Raw genomic sequence first — 24,177 nt, forward strand, 5'->3', positions numbered from 1 at the left:
AGGACTGCAGATCAGAGTCGAAAAAAGTGTGGTGCTGGAGCAGGAGAACCAACGTTTCGGGCATAAGCTCTTCATCAGGAATCAGGGCTTATGCCTGAAACATCGATTCGCCTGCTTCTTGGATGCTGCCTGACCTGCTGTGCTTTTCCAGCAACACACTCTATTCAGCAGAGGCTATTAACTAAAGAGCTCATCCGCATGGAGGACAACTCCTTAAACACAGCTGGGTATTTGTTAGTAAAGAGTTGAGGTTTTCTCCCAGGAGATGGCTCATGCATACACAGGATGTCAGCAATCTCGGACAGCAGGTGTATTAACAAGTCAGAGGAGAGACAGTGCTCTGTTCCACAGTCATGTCTCACCCAGCTAATCAAAGCTGCCTGATATAGACTCAAAGCATTAACTCTTTGTTGGAGTAGAGTTTCACCAGCTCGTCAATTCTGTACTGACCAGCCTCTGTGAGCCAAAACCCAAAAAAGACTCCCCAAACCCTTTTTAACCAAAATCAGGTTAGGCCATTCAGCCCTTAGACACCTTCCTATCAATTAGACACAAGGTGGTCTGTCTCACAGTCCCACTTAGCCACCCAAATTTGCTATCACTCGCTAATAAAATAAAAATCTCCCTGTTGACAGTTGCAGTTAACCCCAAATTCCCTTCAGGGGGAAAGAGACGCTAAACTTCTACTTCCCTTCAGTGAAAGATTAATCCACAACATCGCACTGAGCTGATTTTTAAAGGTGATACCTGGATAGAGGAAGCAGTTTCTTTGGATCAACGCCATTGTTTGTTATTTTATCATTTTGGACACCTTCAACCTTCAAAGCTCAAGGCAGTATAGAATTCCTACAGCATGAAAGCAGGTCATTCGGCCCATTGAGTCCACACTGACCCTCTGAAGAGCATCCCACCCAAACACCAACCCACCCCCCCCCCCCCCCACCCTATCCTGTGCAGGTTAGATGGATTGGCCATGCTAAATTGCCCCGTAGTGTCCAGGGATGTGCAGATTAGGTGGAGTAGCCATGGGAAATGCAGAGTTGCAGGGATAGGGTAGGGGGATGATTCTGGGTGGGAATTGCTTCAGAGAGTCGATGTGGACTTGTTGGGTTGAATAGCCTGCTTCCACAATAGAATCAATTTATGATTCTATGACCAATTTAAACTAGCTTGCACTAGGAATGATGGGCCAAATGGCCTCTTGTGCTGATTGAACCTTGCGTTGGATTTCCACCCCTCACTTCAGACTCGCCTTCATTCTTTGTTTAATCTACAATAACGTTCCTTGTTTCACCACTAGGAAGTGTCTTTGGTTGCAAATCCTATCAGACCGCTCTGAACAGCAGTTAGAGGCAATGAGGAATTTACAAGAGCCAGTGGGTTTGATGGATGGCAGTTATAGAAAGGGAGATGGGTTAACTCAAGGGGTGGGCAGGTCGTACAGGAGTCTCCTGTGGCTATCCCCATTTCAAACAAGTACGCTGTTTTGGAAAGTGCAGGGGGTGACGGACTCTCAGAGGAGTGCAGCACGACCAGCCAAGTTTCTGGTATCAAGACTGGTTCTAAATGTAACGATGAGGGTAACGTTGAGTTCCAAATGATCAATTGTGTTCGGGGATTCTCTAATCTGAGGCACAGACAGATGTTTCTGTGGCCAGCAGCAAATATTCAGAATGGCGTGTTGCCCCCCTGGTGCCAGGATCAAGGATGTCTCAGAGAGGGTGCAGAACGTTCTCAAGGGGGAGAGGGACCAGCAGGAGATCATCGTTCACATTGGAACTAACAACATAAGAAGGGAAAAGGATGAGATTCTGAAGAGAGATTACAGAGAGTTAGGTAGGAATTTAAAAAGGAGATCCTCAAGAGTAGTAATATTTGGATTACTAACGGTGCTAAGAGCTAGTGAGGGTAGGAATAGGAGGATAGAGCAGATGAATGTGTGGCTGAGGAGCTGGCACAGGGGAGATGGATTCACATTTTTGGATCATTGGAAACTTTTCTGGGGTAAAAGTGACCAGCACAAGGAGGACAGATTGCCTGAATTGGAAGGGGACCAATATACCAGCAGGGAGATTTGCTAGAGCTGTTCGGGATGATTTAAACGGGAAGGCTTTTTTTTTGGTTGGGGGGGGGGGGTGGGTGGCGTGGTTAGTGGAGACCCAGGAAGATAATGAGGAAAAAGAGATCAATCCAAGACTGGTACAGTTGGCAAAAGGAGTGAGTCAAGCAGTCTGGGCAGGCAGGCAGGGACAAAGCAGAGAACAAGGTAGGACTGAAAAATTTAACTGCATTTATTTCAATGCAAGTTGCCTAACAGGGAAGGCAGATGAACTCAGGGCATGGTTAGGAACAAGGGACTGGGATATCAAAGCAATTACTGAAACATGGCTCAGGGAAGGGCAGGACTGGCAATTTAATATTCCAGGATACAAATGCTACAGGAAGGACAGAAAGGGAGGGGGGTGCAAGAGAGGGCGGGAGTGGCTTTTTTGATAAGGGTTAGCATTACTGCTGTACTTAGGGAGGATATTCCTGGGAATACACCCAGGGAAGCTATTTAGGTGGAACTGAGAAATAAGAAAGGGATGACTACCTTATTGGGATTGTTTTATAGATCCCCTAATGGTCGGAGGGAAATTGAGAAACAAATTTGTATGGAGATCTCAGTTATCTGTAAGAATAATCGAGTGGTTATGGTAGGGGATTTTAACTTTCCAAACATAGATTGGGACTGCCATAGTGTTAAGGGTTTAGATGGAGAGGAATTTGTTAAGTGTGTATAAGAAAACTTTCTGATTCAGTATGTGGTTGTACTTACTAGAGAAGGTGCAAAACTTGACCTACTCTTGGGAAATAAGGCAGGGCAGGTGACTGAGGAGTCAGTGGGGGAGCACGTTGGGGCCAGCGACCATAATTTAAAATAGTGATGGAAAAGATAGACCAGATCTAAAAGTTAAAGTTTAAATTGGAGGAAGGCAAAGTTTGACAGTACTAGACAACTTTTGAAAGCTGATTGGGGGCAGATGTTCGCAGGTAAAGGGACAGCTGGAAAATGGGAAGCCTTCAGAAATTAGATAACAAGAATCCAGAGAAAGTATATTCCTGTCAGGGTGAAAGGGAAGGCTGGTAGGTATAAGGAATGCTGGATGACTAGAGAAATTGAGGACTTGGTTAAGGAAAAGAAGGAAGCGTATGTCAGGTATGGACAGGAGAAATCGAGTGAATCCTTCGAAGATTATAAAGGCAGTAGGAGTATACCTAACAGAGAAATCAGGAGGGCAAAACGGGGACATGAGGGACCTAAGGGGCAACATTTTCAAACAAAGGTGGAGCGTGTATGGGATTAGCTGCCAGAGGAAGGGGTGGAGGTTGGTACAATTACAACATTTAAAAGGCATCTGGCTGGGTATATAAATGGGAAGGGTTTACAGGGATATGGACCAAGTGCTAGGAAATGGGACAGATTAGGCTAGGATGTCTGGTCAGCATGAAAGGGGTGTTTCTGTGCTGTACACCTCTGATTCCATGACTCTATACCTGAAAAAGTTTATAAAACAAACTTTAGTTACTGGTTTTGGAAAAGATTGAACTACCAACAGCCTCAGCACATCCCTCCAGAATTCTGGCCTCTAGACACAACCCAAATGGAAACTGGAAGATTAAGTGTCAAACTCACTCTCGTTAACTCACCATCTGGCTCCTTTCGTATTCGGCGATCTTCTCCATTTCTTCGTTCATTTTCTCAATGTTCTGTCTTCGCTTTTCTTCCCATTCCTGTAAAAGTAAAGAGACCACCTTGACATCTCGGCTAATTCCACCTCCTCACACTCTGCTTCGCAACCTCACACCCCAGAGGCACCATCCTCCATCGCTACCATAGCGAGAGTTATAATGTTTTTTTTGTTCACCCATCCACGGGAGCTGGCCATCATCGGCTAGGCCAACGTTTATTATCTATAAGCAAGGAGCTTGCATTCCAAGGGCTGGTAAGACCCATTGTTGTGGGTCTGGAGTCACGTGCAGGCAAGTCTGGGTAAGAACAACAGATTTCCCTCCAAACAAATGAACCAGATAGAGTTTTACAGCAACGTAGCTTTTCATAACAAATTGTAGTGATTCCAAATTTCACCATCTATCACAGCGGGATTTGAACTCCTGTCTGATAACCTATGTTGCCAGTCAGGTGACCATTCAGCTTCTGCCTGTGTCCCAAAGAACAAAAAAAAAGCAACAAACCCGATCAACAAAACTGTTAAGGTCTGGTAGAGATTGGATTGCAACTCGTTCTGACGCCCTGACCCAGAGCAGCTGCTAAAACCCAAAAATTGGGCAAATTGACCTCATTGAGAGGTGCAGGCTGGATAGCAAAAAGGATCAGTTAGTCACACTTATCTGCCAGTATCGGCAAACAACAGGACCACATCCAAACCAAGGCACACATTGAACACACACACACACTCATCAGGCGTTTTGTCCGTCCAGATAAAAAGCAGCTTCAGCAAAGGCAGTATCCTAGCACCTCCCAATCCTTCCCCCCTCCCCCCCACCACCATGACTCCCACTTTGGTGATTGAAGGTTTGTGAAGGCGGGGGGGATGGGGGTGGGCAGGGGCCTGTGACAGCAAGACAAGAGTGGGTGAAGGAGCTGTGAAAATTGGGGTGGGGGGTTGATCTGTTAAATCCACAGAGGATTTAAGTAACAAGCACCTTCCTTTCCACCTGGGTTTGCAGATCAGGAATCAGGCCACTATTTATTACAGGAGATAACAGTTGCTGTGTGAGGTAAGATCTAGAACCTAGCTGGTTTTAAATGGTTTCCTGATCACTGATAGATGTCACTCAGGCCTCTGACAATCGTAAACACAATCTTACATCTGTGTCCATCCTGTCTTGAGGTGCAGTGGCAGTGTCCCTCCCTCTAGGCCAGCAAGTCAGGGTTCAAGTGTCGTCTGCGCTGGAAGTGTGCCGCAACATCTTTGATCAAAGTAACGACCCGTGGGTCTGCGGGAGTCAGAGGAACAGAACGAAAGTTCTTGGCAAAAGAACCAGTGGTTTATAATAATCAGGAACACGCTGCCTGAGTGTAACTTAAGGATATCATGTTAACGATAAAGTAAAGTTACTGTAGTCTTAGCAGAGCATAGGGCTGCTCAGTCATTAAAGAGCAGAGAGATGGACAAATGGTGGTGGGTTAACTTGGGGGTCACCACGCCTTAAGCGAAGGGAGAGGTTGAGATGACCTCATGGTAGTGTCAGCTGACACGGGGATTGAACCCACGCTGCTGACATCACTCTGGCACCTCCGTCAACTGACTGACTAACCCCTGTAATACTTAAAACAGTAAAACACATCACAGGTTCAGAAGCATATAATACACCAATTGATTTCTGTGTGCGCTTGCAAACCCTCAAAATGACCAACTTCATTGATTTCAGATAATTTGCAAAAGAAAGGAGCGTGACATGAGAAAAATAAGCCTTTTCACGCTGAGTAGTTAGGTTGTAGGACACACTGCCTGGAAATGTGGTGGGGGCAGGTTCAATTGAGGTTATTTAATATACAAGGCACATGGGACTAAAAGCAAGAGACCAGTACTAGGTAATGATGCTAATTTGTGAAAGCAGTACAGGCATGATGGCCCAAATGGCCTCCTTCAGTTGGTGTAACACATGCATCTTAACTTGTGATGGGTTTTACTGTTTTAAATGCACCAGCCCACAGGGATAAACAATCCCTGACCAATAACTGATTATCCTTAACACGGGTTAGTTAGCTCAGTTGGCAGTATGGCTGCTGTGTGATGCCAACAATGTGGGTTCAATTCCCGCGTCAGTTGATGTCACTGTGTCTCCTTCCCAACCTCTCCCCTCACCCGAGGTGCGGTGACCCACAGGTTAAATCACCACCATTTGTCCATTTCTCTCACCCAACTGGCTGGTAAGACTATAGCAACTTCACCTTATTGTTAAAATGAGACCGCATTGAAAGTTACTCTCAGGCAGTGTGTCCCTGATTATTATAACCCACCGGTTCTTTTGCCAAGAACATTAATTCTATTCTCCTAATGGGCCAAATGGCCTCCTTCTGTGTTATAAGGCTTCAGTGAACTGGTCTCCAGGGTCTCAACATTACATGCAAAGCACATATAGCGCTGCCAAAAGGTGAACTCTCTTAACAGCAAGGTTAATAGCAAAGGGAACTGCTAAAACACTGAACAGAAAAAACACATGCAGGATTCTGGAGAAAGAGCCAGGGAGTGGTACTAATTGAACCGCACTTTCAAAGTGGCAGCATAAACATGACAGGCTTAATTGCTTCCTCCTGTGCCCTATCATTCTGTCTTTCGCAAACAATTGACCAAAATTTATGATTCTCTGTAAGAACATTTTTTTAAAAAAAAGAGGGTTTGTGAACAGAAATAAATGAGCTGCAGGGTTCAATATCATGTATAATTCAAGATAATAGAATGAGAGAATTGTGACAGAGCAGATGGAGGCCATTCAGCCCATCTTGCCTGCACCATAGAATCATAGAGATATACAGCACAGAAACAGACCCTTCGGTCCAACCCGTCCATGCCGACCAAATACCGCAACCTAATCTAGTACCACCTGCCAGCACCCAGCCCATATCCCACCAAACCCTTCCTATTCACATACCCATCTAGATGCCTTGTAAATGTTGCGATCATACCAGCCTCCACCACTTCCTCTGGCAGCTCATTCCACACACGTACCCTGTGTGAAAAGGTTGCTCCTTAGGTCTCTTTTATATCTTTCCCCTCTCACCCTAAACCTATGCCCTCTATTTCTGGACTCCCCCACCCCAGGGAAGAGACTTTGTCTATTTATCCTATCCATGCCCCTCATGACTTTATAAACCTCTGTAAGGTCACCCCTCAGCCTCCGATGCTCCAGGGAAAACAGCCTAGCCTATTCAACCTTTCCCTATAGCTCAAATAACCAAGTACCATTACTTGGTGCCCATCTCTGCTGTCTGCCCATATCCAGATTTGAACCGGATTTGTAATCGTGAGCAGTGTCTGCCAACCCCATTCTACTGTCTCGTGAAACGCAGTTCGAGAAGATGGTTAACTTGATGTTGTCTCTGCAGACACAGATCATGGAGGGACTTTCCTACAGTAAAGATGTTGAATCGCTATCACTCCTTCGTCAGAATATAGGATTAAGGAAGTCAGGGGAGTCGGCATGCTGATCAGGAATGCTAGCACAGAGCAGTTGGCACGAGCAGTTTAAGAGCAGGGAGGTGTTGCTAAAACTGTCTATAAAGTTGGTTTGTCCCCAGCGTGAGTATTGTGTGCAGTTATGGAATTCACATGACAAGAGGGATGTGAAAGCACTGGAGAGGGTAGAGGGGAGATTTACCAGGAAGTTGCCTTGGGCTGGGGGGTTAGAGTCAGTTATGGGAGATTGGACAGACTGGAGTGGTCTTCCTTGGAGAGAGGAGATTGGGAAGAGACAGGATTGAGGTGTAGGAAATTGTAGGTAAAGTAGACAGGAAGAAAGGTTTCACCTTGATGGAGGGTGGGAGGGAGGGCATCAATTTAAGGTAAGCATCAGGAGGTTTTGGTGGGATGTGAGGAAAAACATCCAGCCAGAGACTGGTGGGGATCTGCCTGTGAGGGTGGGAGAGGCATGAACCCTCATGACATTGTAGAAATATTTAGGTATACATGTGCGATGCCAAGGGTAAGGGCCAAGTGCTGGAAAATGGGAGTAGAACAGCAAGGTGGCTGCTTTTGACTGATGCAGACTCAATGAGCTGAAGGGCCTCTCTGCGCTGACTCTATCTTATCCCTTTTGTGTGTATATCTCAGTTAAGCCCCTTCCCAGCCTCACCCACCTTGACTCGCCTCTCCTGCTGTGAAGCAGTACCCAATCCCCGGCCTCCTCCGTCAGGTCCACCTCCTCCTGCTCGGCCTCTTCTGGTACGGACACCCCGCTCTCCCCGGCTCAGTCTCTCTCCAGCCGGGCTCACGTGTCTGCTGACGTTTCGGGGGCTCCTGTTCGGGTGATCCCCCCACGTCATCCTGTCCGTTCTGCTCCCTGGGGAGCGCTGGTGACCATCCCAGTCCTCAGCCTCCTGCCTGGGGCCTGATGTCCATGACCGTCTCCCGGGAGGTTCCAGGGATCCCCGGGAAGAGCTCGCCGTCTTCCTATTGCTCACCGACCGCTTCTCCTGCCAGTGAGAGGTGAGAAAACAATTCAACATCAGTGCCCAGCAAAAGGGTATTTTCTAGGAATACGGCACAGGATTGGATTGGGAGCTCGAGAGATCGTGTCTGCATTGAATCTTCAACACAACAGCTCCTCACTCGAGATGCCAACGCAATGCCACCAGTGCTGAGGGAGCAAGGTAATGGTGACCCAGGCTCAAGTTCCATGACACCTGATGGAATTAAGAGTCTAATGATGACCATGAACCTATTGCTAACATGAGGATGATGGTTTCAATAACCTGTTCCTGCTGCTGGAGGTTCTCTGCTTCTGATTGTGAAGTTGCTGTGAATCTAATTATTTCCTCTGCTCCGTTGTTTGGAGTTTACACAGATAATGTTTGCCAGAGATCATTCCTGGCCCAGCACCAGTTTAATTATCCCTTGGTGTCTTCCTGTCTGGTCTTTGCCAGTGTGGTTTATTCCCTCTGTGCCAGGTTTCTGCACCCATTTCAAGGAGCCAGTAGTGTGTGGCAATGTCACTGAGCTATTAATCCAGAGCGTCAGAATAATGCTCTGGGGGACATGTGTTCAAATCCCACTATGACCTCTCATTGAATTCAAATTTTATTATGAAATTAAATTAAAACTGAAATTGAAAGTTGGAGTAGTCAGTCATAGTGATGGTACCAATTGTCACTAATTGTTCCAAAAAGCAATCTGGATCATTAATGAGCTTCAGGGAAGGAAATCTGCAATCTTTACCAGGTCTGGCCTACACATGACTGCAGACCCACAGCAATGGGGTTTACACTTAACTGCCCTCTGGACTATTAGTGATGGGCAATAAATGCTGACCTAGCTAGTGACACCCTCAGAGATGTACAGCATGGAAACAGACCCTTCGGTCCAACCCGTCAATACCGACCAGATATCCCAACCCAATCTAGTCCCACCTGCCAGCACCCGGCCCATATCCCCCCAAACCCTTCCTATTCATATACCCATCCAAATGCCTCTCAAATGTTGCAATTGTACCAGCCTCCACCACATCCTCTGGCAGCTCATTCCATACACATACCACCCTCTGTGTGCGAAAAAGTTGCCCCTTAGGTCTCAGTAAATAAAAAACACTCACAGCTGGTGATTTACTCAGGTCAGCGATGTCCATCACAATCTCCTTTCCCCCCCACTTGCGCTCATGTTCTGCCTCGTGTTTCTGTTTCCGACTGGTCACAGAGATACCGTCCTCTTCCGCCTTTTTCCGATCTTCTTCAATTTCCTGTTTCCAAAACAAAAAAAATCCAAAAATTTAAAATAAAAGAGTTTGCTCTGCCTGAACCGTCCAACAAAATTCGAGAAAAATATCTACTGCTGAGAGGAACATTTGTAACTTGTCCGGAGCTCAGACATTGTTGTCTCTCTGTGTGAGATGCTCCGAGGTGGGGTGGGTGGGTGGGTTTGGGGGGTGGAGCAAGTGACAATGAATGAGGAACCCATGTCCCTGACCAGCCTCCGCTCGCCACTGTACCTACCCCCACACGCCTCAAACCCCATCCCTATTCTGCAGCCCCCAACTACCCACTGCTACCACCACCAACCCTCCTAACCCCTCTATCATCTTTGGGGGCTGTGGCAAATTGTCCCATGTTGGGCTTAGGCTAGGAGGATGAGTGGTCTGGTGAGGCTGTGCAGGTTTCTGTCCAACTGCTCCCATTCGGGAGGTTGGGTAGTGGGGGAGTAAAGGATCCATCGCCCACGTGGTGTCAAGGGATTGGCTGAGGCTCAGAGTTGAAAAGGATTGGCATTCATGATGGTGCAACCTGATGAGATTGGCCAGTGGGGTGCATCTGGCCAAAGTGATTGGGGTTTGGAGTCTGGGGAATGGAGACAGGGTAACTTGATGATCGGGGTTGGGGGTGGGGGGGTGGGGAGCTTGGCTGTGATGCATCGCAAATTGAAAACTCCCCAAAGTGGTTCCCAAGACCCCAGTTCCCACCCCGGCACATCAACTCTTCACCTGATGTCTCTTCATCAGCGCCTGGTTCTTCTTTCGCAGAGCTTCAATTCTCCGGTCCAGCTCCGCATCCTTCTCCTCCCGTGTTTTTAAATCAGGATCAATGGTCATTGACTGAAAGGGGAGGGGTGGAAACATCAGCAACAATCACATCGCACCTCAATGTTGCAACTCATCCCAGGACGCTTCAAAGACAAACGGACCAAGACGGTGACACGGAGGGGTTGGGTCTCTCAGTGAGTCTTGAGGAGGCGCACGAGGATCAGGAACAGAATTCCAGAACTCAGGGCCCAGGTATCTGAAGGAAAATTCTGCCCTTGGGGAGGGAATACTCAAGGAGATGGAGTGAAAGCAGTGCAGAGATCTCAGAGGGTCGCTGGGCTGGAGAAGGTTACAGAGATGGGAAGACATCACGAAGGGATTAATAAAACAAAGGAAATTTCAAATCAAAGTACTCAGACTGAAAGTGACCAAAGTCGAGGAAGGGCAGAGATTTCCCACGGGTGGAATGGTAAAGTTATCATAGTTCCAGAGGACCATAGGGCAGCTCTCTCGTTAGACAGGGAGAGAGACAGAGACAGCGAGCGAGAGAGAGAGAGAGAGAGAGAGAGAGAGAGAGAGAGAGAGAGAGAGAGAGAGAGAGAGAGAGAGAGAGAGAGAGAGAGAGACAGCAGAGAGAGAGAGAGAGAGAGAGAGACACACAGCGAAGACAGCACATGACAGACAGCACGGGAGAGAAAACAGATGGAGTTTAACCTGTTTGGGGCGGGGGATGTCACTGTGCCTCAGGCGAGGGTGGGGGCGGTGGGGTGTAGGTTGAGAAGGAGAGCCCTTCATGGTGATCTTAGCCGGGGTGGGAATCAAATCCACGCTGTTAGTGACATTCTATCACAAACCAGCCGTCCAGCCAACTGAGCAGCATAAGATTGGAAGAAATTGGGGACGGAGACAGAGCGACAGAGCCAGTTAACAGGATTGATGAGTATTTGATTTCAGGATATAGTCAGACAATGTAAAAATGACAAAGCAGCAAGATTATAGGTCAAAAGCCTTTACATTGGGGTTAACAGGGCTCAGGGGTCAGGTACTGAAACTAAAGTGTGTCAGGAGCAGGTGGGGGTGTGGAGGTGGGTTTTCAACTGTTTTTGTAATAGGCATCCAGGAAGGACTCTTACTAACCAATCCATGATGGGAATGTCACTCAGAGCATAGGAACCAACATGAGGACCTCAGGCTGAGACAGCAACAGAGACATCTCCTCAGCAAAAACCCCAAACACGTTAAAACATAGCCAGAGGGAGCCTTCTGAATGGTAGCCATTAGGCACTGCTGTGCCCCAGCCAGGTGGACCCACCCTCAACAGCACTGGGAGAAGACCATAAGACATAGGAGCAGAAATTAGGCTATTCGGCCCATTCAATCACGACTGATAGTTTCTTGAGTATTAAGGGTTACAGGGCGAAGGCAGGTGAATGGGGTTGAGAAATCTATCTTAAATATACTTAATGACCTGGCCTCCACAGCCTTCAGTGGCAGTGAATTCCAGAGATGCACCATTCTCTGGCTGAAGAAGTTTCTCCTTATCTCTGTTCTAAAAGGTCTTCCCTTTACTCTAAGGTCCTTGTCTCTCCTACAAATAGAAACATCTTCCCAACATCCACTCTGTCCACGCCATTCGGTATTCTGGGAGTCTGCGTAATCAAGTGGAGCAAATCCAGACAGACTCTCGCTTCAATTCGCCATTAGCGTATTTTGATGGTCGCTCGATTGGACCCTCCATCGGCCATGAGCAAGCCCACCTCTGGGGGAGAAAATGGGCCTGAATTTCCCAGAGGGAGGGAAGAGCTGGTGAACCAGCCAATACTGGCAAACTGGTGTCCGTCCACCTCCTTTCACATTCCCCAAACGGTGGGTGGGGGGGGCGGGGGTGGGGGGGGGGGGGGGGGGAGGGGGGTTCCTGCCCAAAGCTATTGGCTTACTCCACTGGGTGTTTCAGTGCCACACAGATCTCATCCTGGTCACAAATGCCTGAGTGGATCTTGGGTGGTTATCAAGTCCTCCTCCCTCTCCTCAGACAACCAACCAAGTCTGCTGTTTCTGGGTTAGTCAAGGAACACAGTCCGCCGGGATTCACAGCCCCTCCCACCAGCAGGCAGCAGGTCATCTCCGCTCAAAAGAAAAATGTGCACAATCTTCAAATTGGCCAAATCGCTGACCAACATTTGTCATCACAGGGGAGGGATTAGAAGAATTGTGTGTGTGTGGAGAAAATCAAAAACTTGCAAACAAGATCAATTTGAACAGGAGACAGACAAGGTTAAGGCACTGATTCAAAGGTAAAGCTGGAGCGACATTAGGTTTATGCTGGGTTATATCCTGGGCACTTACCATCACGGCTTGCTGTGTATCGGTAACAACTCTGAGCTCACTTTAAACTCCTGCAGAATATTGAAAGAGAATTGAGAAATTTATAGAGTTTCAATAACAGTGAAAAATAGCTAAGTTTGTGCAGTTAAGAGCAAAGCAGATTGTTCAACTCTGTGAGACTGTGATAAGTTTGTTGGTGTCCTGCTGAGCCGAGGGAGAGGGAGCAGCTGAGGGAGATATTAAACAGGTTCACACTGTTAATGAGATCACATATTCTAAAAAAAGGGTACTGCGCCCCCAAGAGTTTGGCCATGTTCCCGGTTTGTTCCACTCTGACGTTCACTCAATTCAGCCACCACAATGATAGACTGGTCTCGTCGCTCCCAGATTAGTGAGGAATTCTGTTGTCGGGATTCAGGAAAACATATGTTTACGATCAGACTGAGGTCATCTGAAGTGCTCTCCGGTGAGAGCCACGTTGTTTAGGTTAAACGTCATTTGGGCAAGGACTAGCAGAAACTACAGATCCATACGGAAAGGGATTACTGTGCATCAACCAAGTCTATTGAGAATTTTATCCCAGCATTGACAATCTATGAATACAACACTTGGAAAGGGTTGAAGAGTATGGTGCTGGAAAAGCACAGCCAGTCAGGCAGCATCCGAGGAGCAGGAGAGTCAACTTCATCAGGAAGAGCTTATGTTTGAAATGTCAGCTCTCCTGCTCCTGAGTGGCTGCGCTTTTCCAGCACCACACTCTTCAACGCTGATCTCCAAAATCTGCAGTCCTCACTTTCTCCAACACTTGGAAAGGAACAATGGTTAGGGCTGAGGGGAATGGGGCTAATGGGATTATTTTGGAAGCAGGAGTCACTGGCAAGGTGGTTATTTCTTCCCAGTCTGGGGTTTGTTAGGCCACTCCAGATATCAGCATCACTGTGGGCCTGCAGTCACATGTAGGCCAGACCAGGTAGATTTCCTTCCCTAAAAGGCACCAGTTGAGGTTTTAATGACATTTGACAAGGATTGCCATTTGACAATGCACATGCTTTGCCTCGAACATTAGTATCAAAGGCTCCCTACTGTGCAGAAAGAGACCATTCGGCCTATCGAATCTGTACCAACTCTCTGAAGAACATCCCCATCCAGACCCAGCACACTACCCCATCTCTGTAACCCTGCATTCCCCATGGTTGATCCACCTAACCTTCACAGCCCTACACACTATGGGGCAATTTCCCATGGCCAATCCACCCCAACCTGCACATCTTTGGACTGTGGGAGGAAACCGGAGCACCCGGAGGAAACCCACGCAGACACGGGGAGAATGTGCAAACTTCACACAGTCAGTCGCCTGAGGGTGGAATTGAACCTGGGTCCCTGGCGCTGTGAGGCAGCAGTGCTAACCACTCAGCCAAAACGTGAGATGTTTTTGAATTAAAATTTGACCATCTCTCATGGTGGGATCTGAACCCATATGCCCAGTCCAGTGACATGACCATGATGTCACTTCCTCTCCACAGCAGCCTGAAAGAGGCTAGCACAGGAAGGAATGGGCTGAACGGTCACTTTCTGTGATCTCGGGTGAGCGTAGAGTCTGCTTTATCAGTGGGTTCTTTCGACGCACGGGACATTTGGTTAAAATGATGTTCTCCAGATTCACAAAGAGACTGGTTGCTCTTGGCAACGCAAATTATTTTGCTTTTTAAAAGCAACGGCACTGGCTCTCGCTATAACTGAAGCTTTCAACATTAAACAAATGCAGCTGCTGGTCTTTGGATTCATCCATCAACATATCAAAGCATTTAATCAAACAGTAAATCAAACAATGTCTTTAGTGGATACTAACAGGAAATAGGGATGGTCAAAGCATTAATTTTACATTTGTACAGTTCACTTGCTGTACTGAATAAGAATCTAATATATTTATCCACAATTCATACAAAAATGAGATTTTTTTCATGTAATAAATTCGATCATCCTAATTTACTTGTGCGCCTATTCACACCTCAGCCCTATGTTCACAGGCTGGCACCTACACCTCAATATTAAAATTCTCATCCATCTTTTCAAATCCCTCAGTGGTCCTGCTGCTCCTCATCTTTAACGTCCTCCTACTCTTCAACCCTCCGAGATCGCTGTGCTCCACTACTTCCAGCCTCTTGCACATCCGGGATTTTAACCGCTCCACCACTGCCTTTAGCTTCCTGGGGCTGCATCTCCTTACAGCTGTCTGCTCCCCTCTCTGTCTCTAAGATGTTCCTTGAAACCTCCCTCTTAGATGAAGCACTTGGTCGCCTTTCCCCAGACAATGTGAAATTTACGATTGGTAATCACTCCTGCCAGCTGTTATTTAAGATTAGATTCGATTCGATTCCCTACAGTGTGGAAACAGGCCCTTCGGCCCAACAAGTCCACACCGACCCTCCGAAGAGTAACCCACCCAGACCCATTCCCCTACATTTACCTCTGACAAATCCACCTAACACTGCGGGCAATTTAACATGGCCAATTCACCTGGCCTGCGCATCTTTGGACTGTGGGAGGAAACCAGAGCACCCAGAGGAAACCCACGCAGATACGGGGAGAATGTGCAAACGCCACACAAACAGTCGCCTGAGGTGGGAATTGAACTTGGGTCTCTGGTGCTGTGAGGCAGCAGTGCTAACCACTGAGCCACTGTGCCACCCTTATACTTTGGTAAAAGACATTATATAATAAGAATGGTCCCAGGAATGAAATGCTTAACATATGAGAAACATCTGGGAACTCTGGGTCTACCCTCGATGGAGTTTAGGGGGATGAGGGGGGATCTAATTGAAACTTTCAGAATACTGAACGGCCTGAACACAGTAGACGTTGGGAAGGCGTTTCCATTGGGAGGAGAGACCAGGACCTGAGGGCACAGCCTTAGAGTAAAGGGAAGACCTTTTGGAACGGAGATAAAGAGAAACTTCTTCAGCCAGAGAGTGGGGAAATCTATGGAATTCATTGCCACAGAAGTCTGTGGGGGCCGGGTCACTGGGTATGTTTAAGATGGAAATAGATATGCTCTTGAATATCAAAGGGATCAAGGATTACGGGGAGAAAGCAGGAGAATGAGGATGAGAAACTTATCAGCCATGATTAAATGGTGGATAGGATCCAATGGGCTGAATGGTCTAATTTCTGCTCCTAAGTCTTACGGTCTTATAAATGCAGGTTGTTGCTGTGGAATGTCCAGCTGACCGTGTCAATAACTTCTCTCGAACGAGAAGCACCATGGAACTGTTTAACAAACAGGGAATAGAGGCCAGTGAATTGGGACTATTCCTGCTACCAGACCTTGCTAGCACACCCCAGGACCAGCTGCCCAGCTGAACCTACTGGGAAGACCGGGATTGGGAAAAGGGATGAATGCAGAGACTATCTGTCTGCAGCCCACAGCCTGTCAACAGTCTGAATCTATGAGGAAAGATTGGTTCGACTGGACTTGTATTCACTCGAGTTCAGGAGGATGAGGGGGAATCTAATTGGAACACAAAACATAAAATTCTAACAGGGCAGGACAGACCAGATGCAGGGAGAATGATGCTCTGGTTGGGGGGAGTCTACAGACACAGCAGCAGCACAGTGGCTCAGCGGGTAGGACTGCTGCCTCACAGTACTGGGGTCTCAGGTTCGATTCCACTCTCCGGGAGGAGATTACACATTCTCCCAGTGTTGGTGGGGGTTTCCTCCTACAGTCCAAAGATATGCATGTTGGGGTGGACTGGCCGTGCTAAACTGCCCCATAGTGTTCAGTCTAGGTGGGTTAGCCACGTGGAGTCACGGTAACAGGATGGGAGAGATGCTGTTTGGAGGGTCAGTGTGGACTTGATGGGCCAAATGGCCTGCTTCCACACTGCAGGAATTCTACAAAAAAAAAGCTGACACGGTCTTAGGGAAATTTAGGACTGAGATGAAGGTACTGAACATTTAGAATTCTCTGCCACAGAGAACTTTGAGCACAGATCAGTACTTGGGACGATGATGTTGTGGCCATAACAGAGACGGGGGTTTCACAGGGGCAGAACTGGTTGCTAGACGTTCCAGGGTTTATAACTTTTAAAAAGAACAGGGAAGGTGGAAAAAGAGGAGGGAGGTGTAGCATTGTTAAGCAGAGAGTGCATCACAGCTACAGAATCAAAGGTTGTTGAGGAAGGTTTGTCTACTGAGTCAGTATGGGTGGAAGTTAGTAACAGCAAGGGAGCAGCCACCACATTGGGGGTTTTCTACAGACCCCAAATAGCAGTAGGGAGATTGATGAACTCATGGGTCAGCAGATTTTAGAAAAATGCAGATGTAGCAGGGTTATTGTTATGGGTGACTTCAACTTTCCCAATATTTACTGGAGTCTCCTTAGTGCTGATGGTTTGGATGGAGCCGTTTTTTCAGGTTTGTTCAGGAGGGTTTCCTTACTCAGTATGTAGACAGGCCGATGAGGGGAGAGGCCACTTTGGATTTGGGTCTTGGCAATGAGCCAGGAATTGTGTCAGATCTCGCAGTGGGGGAACACTTTGGTGACAGTGATCATAACTGCCTCACATTTACCATTGCCTTGGAGAGGGGAAGGATCAGTTACCATGGGAAGATATTTAACTGGGGAAAAGGAAATTATGACGCAGTCAGGATTTGGGAAGTACACATTGGGAGAAATTGTTCCACAGAAAGGACACAACAAACATGGAGACTATTTAAGAAGCAGTTGTTGCGAGTGATGCACAAATTTGTTCCTCTGAGAAAGGCAAGAAGGGGTAAGATTAAGGAGCCTTGGATGACAATAACAGAGGGGCTTCTTGTCAAAAGGAAGAAGGCAGCTTACATAAGGCAAGGATCTAGCACAGCTTTAGAGGATTACAGGCTTACTAGAAAGGAGCTCAGAAATGGACTGAGGAGAGCCAGGAGGGGGCACAAAAAAGGCTTGGCAAGAAGGATTAGGGAGAACCCAAAGGCATTGTGAGACTCATATGTGAGGAATAAGAGAATGATCAGGGAGAAGGTACGGCCGATCAGGGATAGTGGAGGGAACTTGTGCGTGGAGTCTGAGCAGATAGGGGAAGCCCTAAAGGAGTTTATTGCTTTGGTTTTCACCAAGAAAAGGGAATTTGTTGTGAATGAAACTTTGAGGAGCTGGGATACAGGCTTGAACAGATCAGGATTGATGAAGTTGATGTGCTGGAAAGTTTGGAAAACATTAAGATTGATAAGTCCTCAGGGCCAGACCAGATTTATCCCAGGCTGCTCCGGGAAGAGAGAAAGGAGGTCTCTAAACTGCTGGCGAAGGTCATTGCCTCCTTACTCACCACAGGAGTCATTCCAGAGGATTAGAGGGAGGCAAATGTCGTTCCTCTTTTCAAGAAGGGGAATAGGGAAATCCCTGGCAATTACAGACCGGTCAGTCTTACATCTGTGGTCAGCAAGGTTTTGGCAAGAATTCTGCATGATATAATTTATGACTATTTGGAAAAGCATAGCATGATTAAAGGCAGTCAGCATGGCTTTGTGAGGGGCAGGTCATGCCTCACAAATCTTATTGAGTTCTTTGAAGAGGTGACGAGACAGGTTGACGAAGGCCAAGCAGTGGATGTGGTGTATATAGACTTCAGCAAGGCATTTGATAAGGTTCCCCACGGTAGGCTCATTCATAAAGTCAGGAGGTATGGGATACAGGGAGATTTGGCTGTCTGGATTCAGAATTGATTGGCTGACAGAAGGCAGAGAGTGGTTGTAGATGGAAAGCATTCTGCCTGGAGGTCAGTGGTGAGTGTGTCCCACAGGGGTCTGCTCTTTGTGGTTTTTATAAATGACTTGGATGAGGTGGATGAGGAGCAGGTTAGTAAGTTTGTCAATGATACAAAGGTTGGAGGTACCATTGATAGTATCGAGGGCTACTGCAGGCTGCAGTGCGACAATAGACAGGATGCAGAGCTGGGCTGAGAAATGGCAGATGGAGTTCAACCTGGATAAATGCGAAGTGATGCATTTTGGAAGGTCGAACTCGAATGCTGAATATAGGATTAAAGACAGGATTCTTAGTGGTGTGGAGGAACAGAGGGATCTTGATGTTCAAGTGCACAGATCCCTCAAAGTTGCCACTGAAGTAGATAGGATTGTTAAGAAAGCTTATGGTGTGTTGGCTTTCATTTACAGGGGCATCAGATTTAAGAGCCACGATGTTTTGTTGCAGCTCTACAAAACCCTGGTGAGACCACACTTGGAATAATGTGTCCAGTTATGGTCGCCCTGTTATAGGAAAGATACGGAGGCTTTGGAGAGGGTACAAAGAAGGTTTACCAGGATGCTGCCTGGACTGGAGGGCTTGCCTTACAAAGAGAGGTTGACTGAGCTCGGACTTTTCTCTTTGGAGAGAAGGATGAAAAGACGTGACCTGATCGAGGTGTACAAGGTAATGAGAGGCATGGAGAGAGTCAATAGCCAGAGACTTGTCCCCAGGGCAGGACTGACTGGCACAAGGGGTCATAGTTTGAAGATATTAGGAGGAAGGTATAAAGGAGACATCAGAAGAAGGTTCTTTACGCAGAGAGTTGTGAATGCATGGAATGCGTTGCTAGTGGTGATGATGGAAGCAGAGTCATTAGGGACATTTAAGCGACTGCTGGACATGCACTTGGACAGCAGTGAATTGAGGGGAGCGTAGGTTAGGTTATTTTATTTTAGATTAGGAATAGTGCTCAGCACAATATCGTGGGCCGAAGGGCCTGTTCTGTGCTGTACCTTTTTCTGTGTTCTAGAAGGCTGTGAACGCCAAGTCACTGAATATATTCAAGAAAAAAGATGGATATATTTTTAGAATGTAAAGGTATCATTTAGAACGGGGATAAAACAGGAAGCTTGCATTGAATCGAGGACAAGTCAGGATCATATTGAGTGGGGATGCAGGCTCGAAGGGCCAAATGGCCTTCTTGTGCGCCTATTTCTACATTTTCAGGTGGGACTGGGGAGGGAGATTTCAATTCCTTCAAACCTGGTAAGGTCAGTGTCTGATGAGAATCACACTGTGTCAGTGGGCCGAGTGACATTAACAGCCTGGGATGGAGTATTTAGTCACAGAGCAGTAAGTGCAAAAGGTGATATGGATTGCTGCTGAGATTTTACACCCCAACCCCACACTGCAAAACCCTAGGCAGGGGGAAAATTAGAAAAATTAGGCTCGGTTTTGTTTTAGACGTTGAATTCTTCCCACAAGGCATCTGCAAATTGATTCTCTCACTCCCCAATTTTGTACTCCGAGACAGCCAGAGCTGATCCAAAGCACAGTAATCAATCGCACTGCCCCCTTACAAAATAAAGGGAACAAAGTCAACTTAACCTCAAAACGCACAGTACTCGACAGAAATCTCAACCCAGGAGATTAATGACATGACCTGCCTTGTCAGATCAGTCAAACACTCTAACTGTCTGGGATTATCCAGTCAGCATAACACTTCCCCCACCCCCAGCCCAGTCTCTCGTGCTGAAGAGAATAAAACAAACCACAGATTAGACCACCTCATGCTTGAGAAACGGGCAACTGGATGGGGTAGTCACAGAGTCATAGTCATAGATGTACAGCACGGAAACAGACCCTACAGATCTGATCAGTATGGATGAGTTGATGTCCTAAATTAATTGGCCAGTACTTGGCCCATATCCCTCTAATCCTTTCCTATTCATATACCAATCCAGGTGCTTTTTAAAATCAGCCTGACCAGAACCTACTCTAGTGATGGAGAGGGATAAGTGTGTTTTTACTCTAGTGATGGAGAGGGATAAGTGTGTACTACAGGGCAAGAGTTATAGCTGGGGGCAGGGAAATTATGATGCGTTGAGGCATGACTTAGGATGTGTGGATTGGAAAAGTAGATTCCAAGGCAAGAGCGTAATTGATATGTGGAACTTGTTCAAGGAGCAACTATTGAGTGTCCTTGATAAGTATGTACCTATCAGGCAGGGAGGAAAGGGTCGTGTGAAGGAGCCGTGGTTTAATAAGGAGTTGGAATCCCTTGTTAAATGGAAGAGGGCGGCCTTTGTAAAGATGAGGCGTGAAGGTTCAATAGGGGCGATTGAGAGTTATAAGGTAGCCCGGAAGGACCTGAAGAGAGAGCTAAGAGCAGCAAGGAGGGGACATGAAAGGTCCTTAGTTGGTAGGATTAGGGAAAACCCTAAGGCTTTCTATAGGTATGTTAGGAATAAAAGAATGACTAGGGAAGGAATAGGTCCAATCAAGGATAGTAATGGGAAGTTGCGTGTGGAGGCTGAAGAGATTGGGGAGGCGCTGAATGAATACTTTTCGTCAGTATTCACTCAGGAACAGGACATTGTTGTCGATATGAATACTGAGGCACGAATAAGTAGAATGGATGGCTTTGAGATATGTAGAGAAGAGGTGTTGGAAATTCTGGCAAGGGTGAAAATAGATAAGTCCCCTGGGCCTGATTGCATTTATCCTAGGATTCTCTGGGAAGCAAGGGAGGAGATTGCAGAGCCATTGGCCTTGATTTTTGTGTCCTCTTTGTCTACAGGAGTAGTGCCAGAGGACTGGAGGCTAGCAAACGTGGTTCCCTTGTTCAAGAAGGGGAGTAGGGATAATCCTAGTAACTATAGGCCAGTGAGTCTCACTTCTGTTGTGGGCAAAGTCTTAGAGAGAATTATAAGGGATAGGATTTATGCACATCTGGATAAGAATGATGTGATCAAGGATAGTCAGCATGGTTTTGTGAAGGGCAGGTCGTGCCTCACAAACCTTATTGAATTCTTTGAGAAGGTGACGAAGGAGGTAGATGAGGGGAAAGCGGTAGATGTAGTATATATGGATTTTAGTAAGGCGTTTGATAAGGTCCCCCATGGTAGGCTACTGCAGAAAATACAGAGATATGGCATTGAGGGTGAGTTGGAGGTTTGGATTAGGAATTGGCTCTCTGGAAGAAGACAGAGGGTAGTAGTTGATGGCAAAGATTCATCTTGGAGTGCCGTCACTAGTGGTGTTCCGCAAGGATCTGTTTTGGGACCATTGCTGTTTGTCATTTTTATAAATGACCTGGAGGAAGGGTTAGAAGGTTGGGTGAGCAAGTTTGCGGATGATACGAAAGTCGGAGGAGTTGTAGACAGTGAGGAAGGATATGGCAGGTTACAGCGGGATATAGAGAAGCTGCAGAGCTGGGCAGAAAGGTGGCAAATGGAGTTCAATGTAGCTAAGTGTGAAGTGATTCACTTTGGTAAGAGTAATAAAAAGATGGATTACTGGGCTAATGGTAGACTACTTGGTAGTGTGGAAGAGCAGAGGGATCTTGGTGTCCATGTACACAGATCTCTGAAAGTTGCCACCCAGGTAAATAGTGCAGTGAAGAAGGCATATGGCGTACTGGCTTTTATTGGTAGAGGAATTGAGTTCCGGAGTCCTGAGGTCATGCTGCAGTTGTATAAGACTCTGGTGCGGCCGCTTCTGGAATATTGTGTGCAGTTTTGGTCGCCATACTATAGGAAGGATGTGGAGGCACTGGAACGGGTGCAGAGGAGGTTTACCAGGATGTTGCCTGGTATGGTAGGAAGATCCTATGAGGAAAGGCTGAGGCACTTGGGGTTGTTTTCTTTGGAGAAAAGAAGGTTTAGGGGTGATTTGATAGAGGTGTACAAGATGATTAGGGGGTTAGATAGGGTTGACAGTGAGAACCTTTTTCCGCGTATGGAGTCAGCTATTACAAGGGGGCATAGCTTTAAATTAAGGGGGGGTAGATATAGGACTGATGTTAGGGGTAGGTTCTTCACTCAGCGAGTCGTAAGATCATGGAATGCCCTGCCAGTAGCAGTAGTGGACTCTCCCTCTTTATGGGTATTTAAGCGGGCATTGGATAGGTATATGGAGGATAGTGGGTTAGTGTAGGTTAGGTGGGCTTTGATCGGCGCAACATCGAGGGCCGAAGGGCCTGTACTGCGCTGTATTGTTCTATGTTCTATGTTCTATAACCTGTCAAATAATGTTCCAGCTCACATGGTCATTCAGCCCAGCTATCCCATGCTGGCTGTTTCTGTTCTATATGAGCCTCCTCCCACCCCATCACCAGATAATTCCAAAAGCCTCAGGAGCTGGAGTCTTTCTCCAGCTTCTGCTTTCAACAGGTTCACACTGTTCACCTCCAGCACTGACAGGGAGGGGAGAGGAGGAGATTTATAGCCTCCAGTGCTGTCCCACCAGGCCCACCCAGCCCGAACCCTAACCTCCCTTTACCTCACTACCACTCTCCCTCCACCGAAGTTTGTGGTGTGACCCACGTGGGATGATGGTGGAATCTGTCTGTTCTGAACACCCTGGTCTCACAGAACCCACCTCACCCTCCCGCACGCACCCCTTCCTTTCCCTTCGCTCCCTCTTTCCCAGCACTTTCCCCCATTCTGTCCCCCAACCTCAGCCCCCTCCCTCATCTCCCCCCCCCTCACCCCCTCCTGCCCCAACCCTTGATGGGTTGGCTGGGACACTTGGACAGATCTCCAATTCCCCACCCCAATATTTTGACACTTGCCAATAAAAAGGCGGAGGGAGGGAGGGAGGGAGGCTGAAAGGACGGTCTAAAGCTGACTCTGGTGTACAATGTGTATCGATTTCCTGCAAAAAAAAGACCTGAGCAAAGCACTTTCTTTCTTAAAAAGAGTTTTCCTTCTCTCCTTCCAGCCTCCCCTCCAAATAACAACACGCCAACCCCCTCCCCTTCCCCAATGCAACTGGGAGCTTGCTGTGCTGAAGCTGGGAAGCAATCCGGCTCAGAGGAAGGGGGGTTCTGGCCTTGTTTCTGCTGCTCCCTCCCATGCCCCTGAACTGGGGAAGGGGGAAGCAGCAGCTCAGAGAGCTCCCTACCCACTCTCCCTCCCCTCCCCTCCCTTCCCTTCCCTCTGCCCAAAGTCTCACCGTCTTCTCCCTCACTGCTGTCGGCTCCTGCACCAGGCCAGTGGCTAGATGCCAGCGCTGCCAAATCGTGCACCTCACCCCTGGATAGACACAGACACACACTCACTAAGCTCCCACGTTTCCTGCCAAATACTGAGCACTCACTTCCCTTAAAGGGATCAGCTATAACCAGGAGGTTTGCATAAAAATTAAACCTTGGGCAATGAGGACTGACCTTCTCCAAGCGTCACTCTACCAGCTCTAAGTCATTTCCTTATAGTCCATCAAAAGCACTTCAATATTTGCATGAAGAGCTTTGAGCTGGCTGGGATAAAAGGGAAAATATCTTAAAGGCAAAGTCGTTGAATTGAATTTGTGCCCGCCCGGAAAATAATGTGTGATTAAAAATCCACAACAATTTGGAATATTTTTCTTTCGGTTTTGCAAATGATCTTTATTAATTAGTTCTTGGAGAAAAGGCCGATTATTGAGGATTTTTCTTTTCCTCTTTCTGTTTTATGGGATAGTTTTCGATACTTCCACTCTCAAAGGTGGGATGTAGCAAATCAGACCCCACTGCCCGGAACTTCATACTGTGTATTGCTTGGGAGGGTTAGCAATGTGTGACCTGCTCCTATCTCCACACACACGGTTAAAGTGTGTGACTATGCAGGGACTCTGTCTTTTGTGTATCAGACAATTGTGCTTCAATCCCC

The 24,177-nt window shown here is 47.2% G+C and overlaps 1 protein-coding gene across 4 annotated transcripts in view; it reads right to left on the reverse strand.

Moving 5' to 3' along the window:
* ccdc9 (coiled-coil domain containing 9) overlaps positions 1-23,717 on the reverse strand; it is a 46,408-nt gene extending 22,691 nt beyond the window's left edge. For 3 of the 4 annotated variants that reach the window (XM_072549534.1, XM_072549533.1, XM_072549531.1), the window contains exons 1-6: positions 23,483-23,611; positions 12,583-12,632; positions 10,198-10,308; positions 9,316-9,459; positions 7,865-8,200; positions 3,691-3,774 (exon numbers count right to left, since the gene is read on the reverse strand). In XM_072549534.1, the coding sequence (XP_072405635.1) occupies positions 3,691-3,774; positions 7,865-8,200; positions 9,316-9,459; positions 10,198-10,308; positions 12,583-12,585 (678 nt within the window). In that variant the 5' untranslated portion in view covers positions 12,586-12,632; positions 23,483-23,611. Of the gene's footprint in view, positions 1-3,690; positions 3,775-7,864; positions 8,201-9,315; positions 9,460-10,197; positions 10,309-12,582; positions 12,633-23,482; positions 23,612-23,696 lie in introns of those variants that run through there. The other variant, XM_072549532.1, reaches the window with a different exon arrangement.
* Positions 23,718-24,177: the final 460 nt, after the last annotated feature.

This window comes from Chiloscyllium punctatum, chromosome 29 (assembly GCF_047496795.1).
Source record: "Chiloscyllium punctatum isolate Juve2018m chromosome 29, sChiPun1.3, whole genome shotgun sequence".
NCBI lineage: Eukaryota > Metazoa > Chordata > Chondrichthyes > Orectolobiformes > Hemiscylliidae > Chiloscyllium > Chiloscyllium punctatum.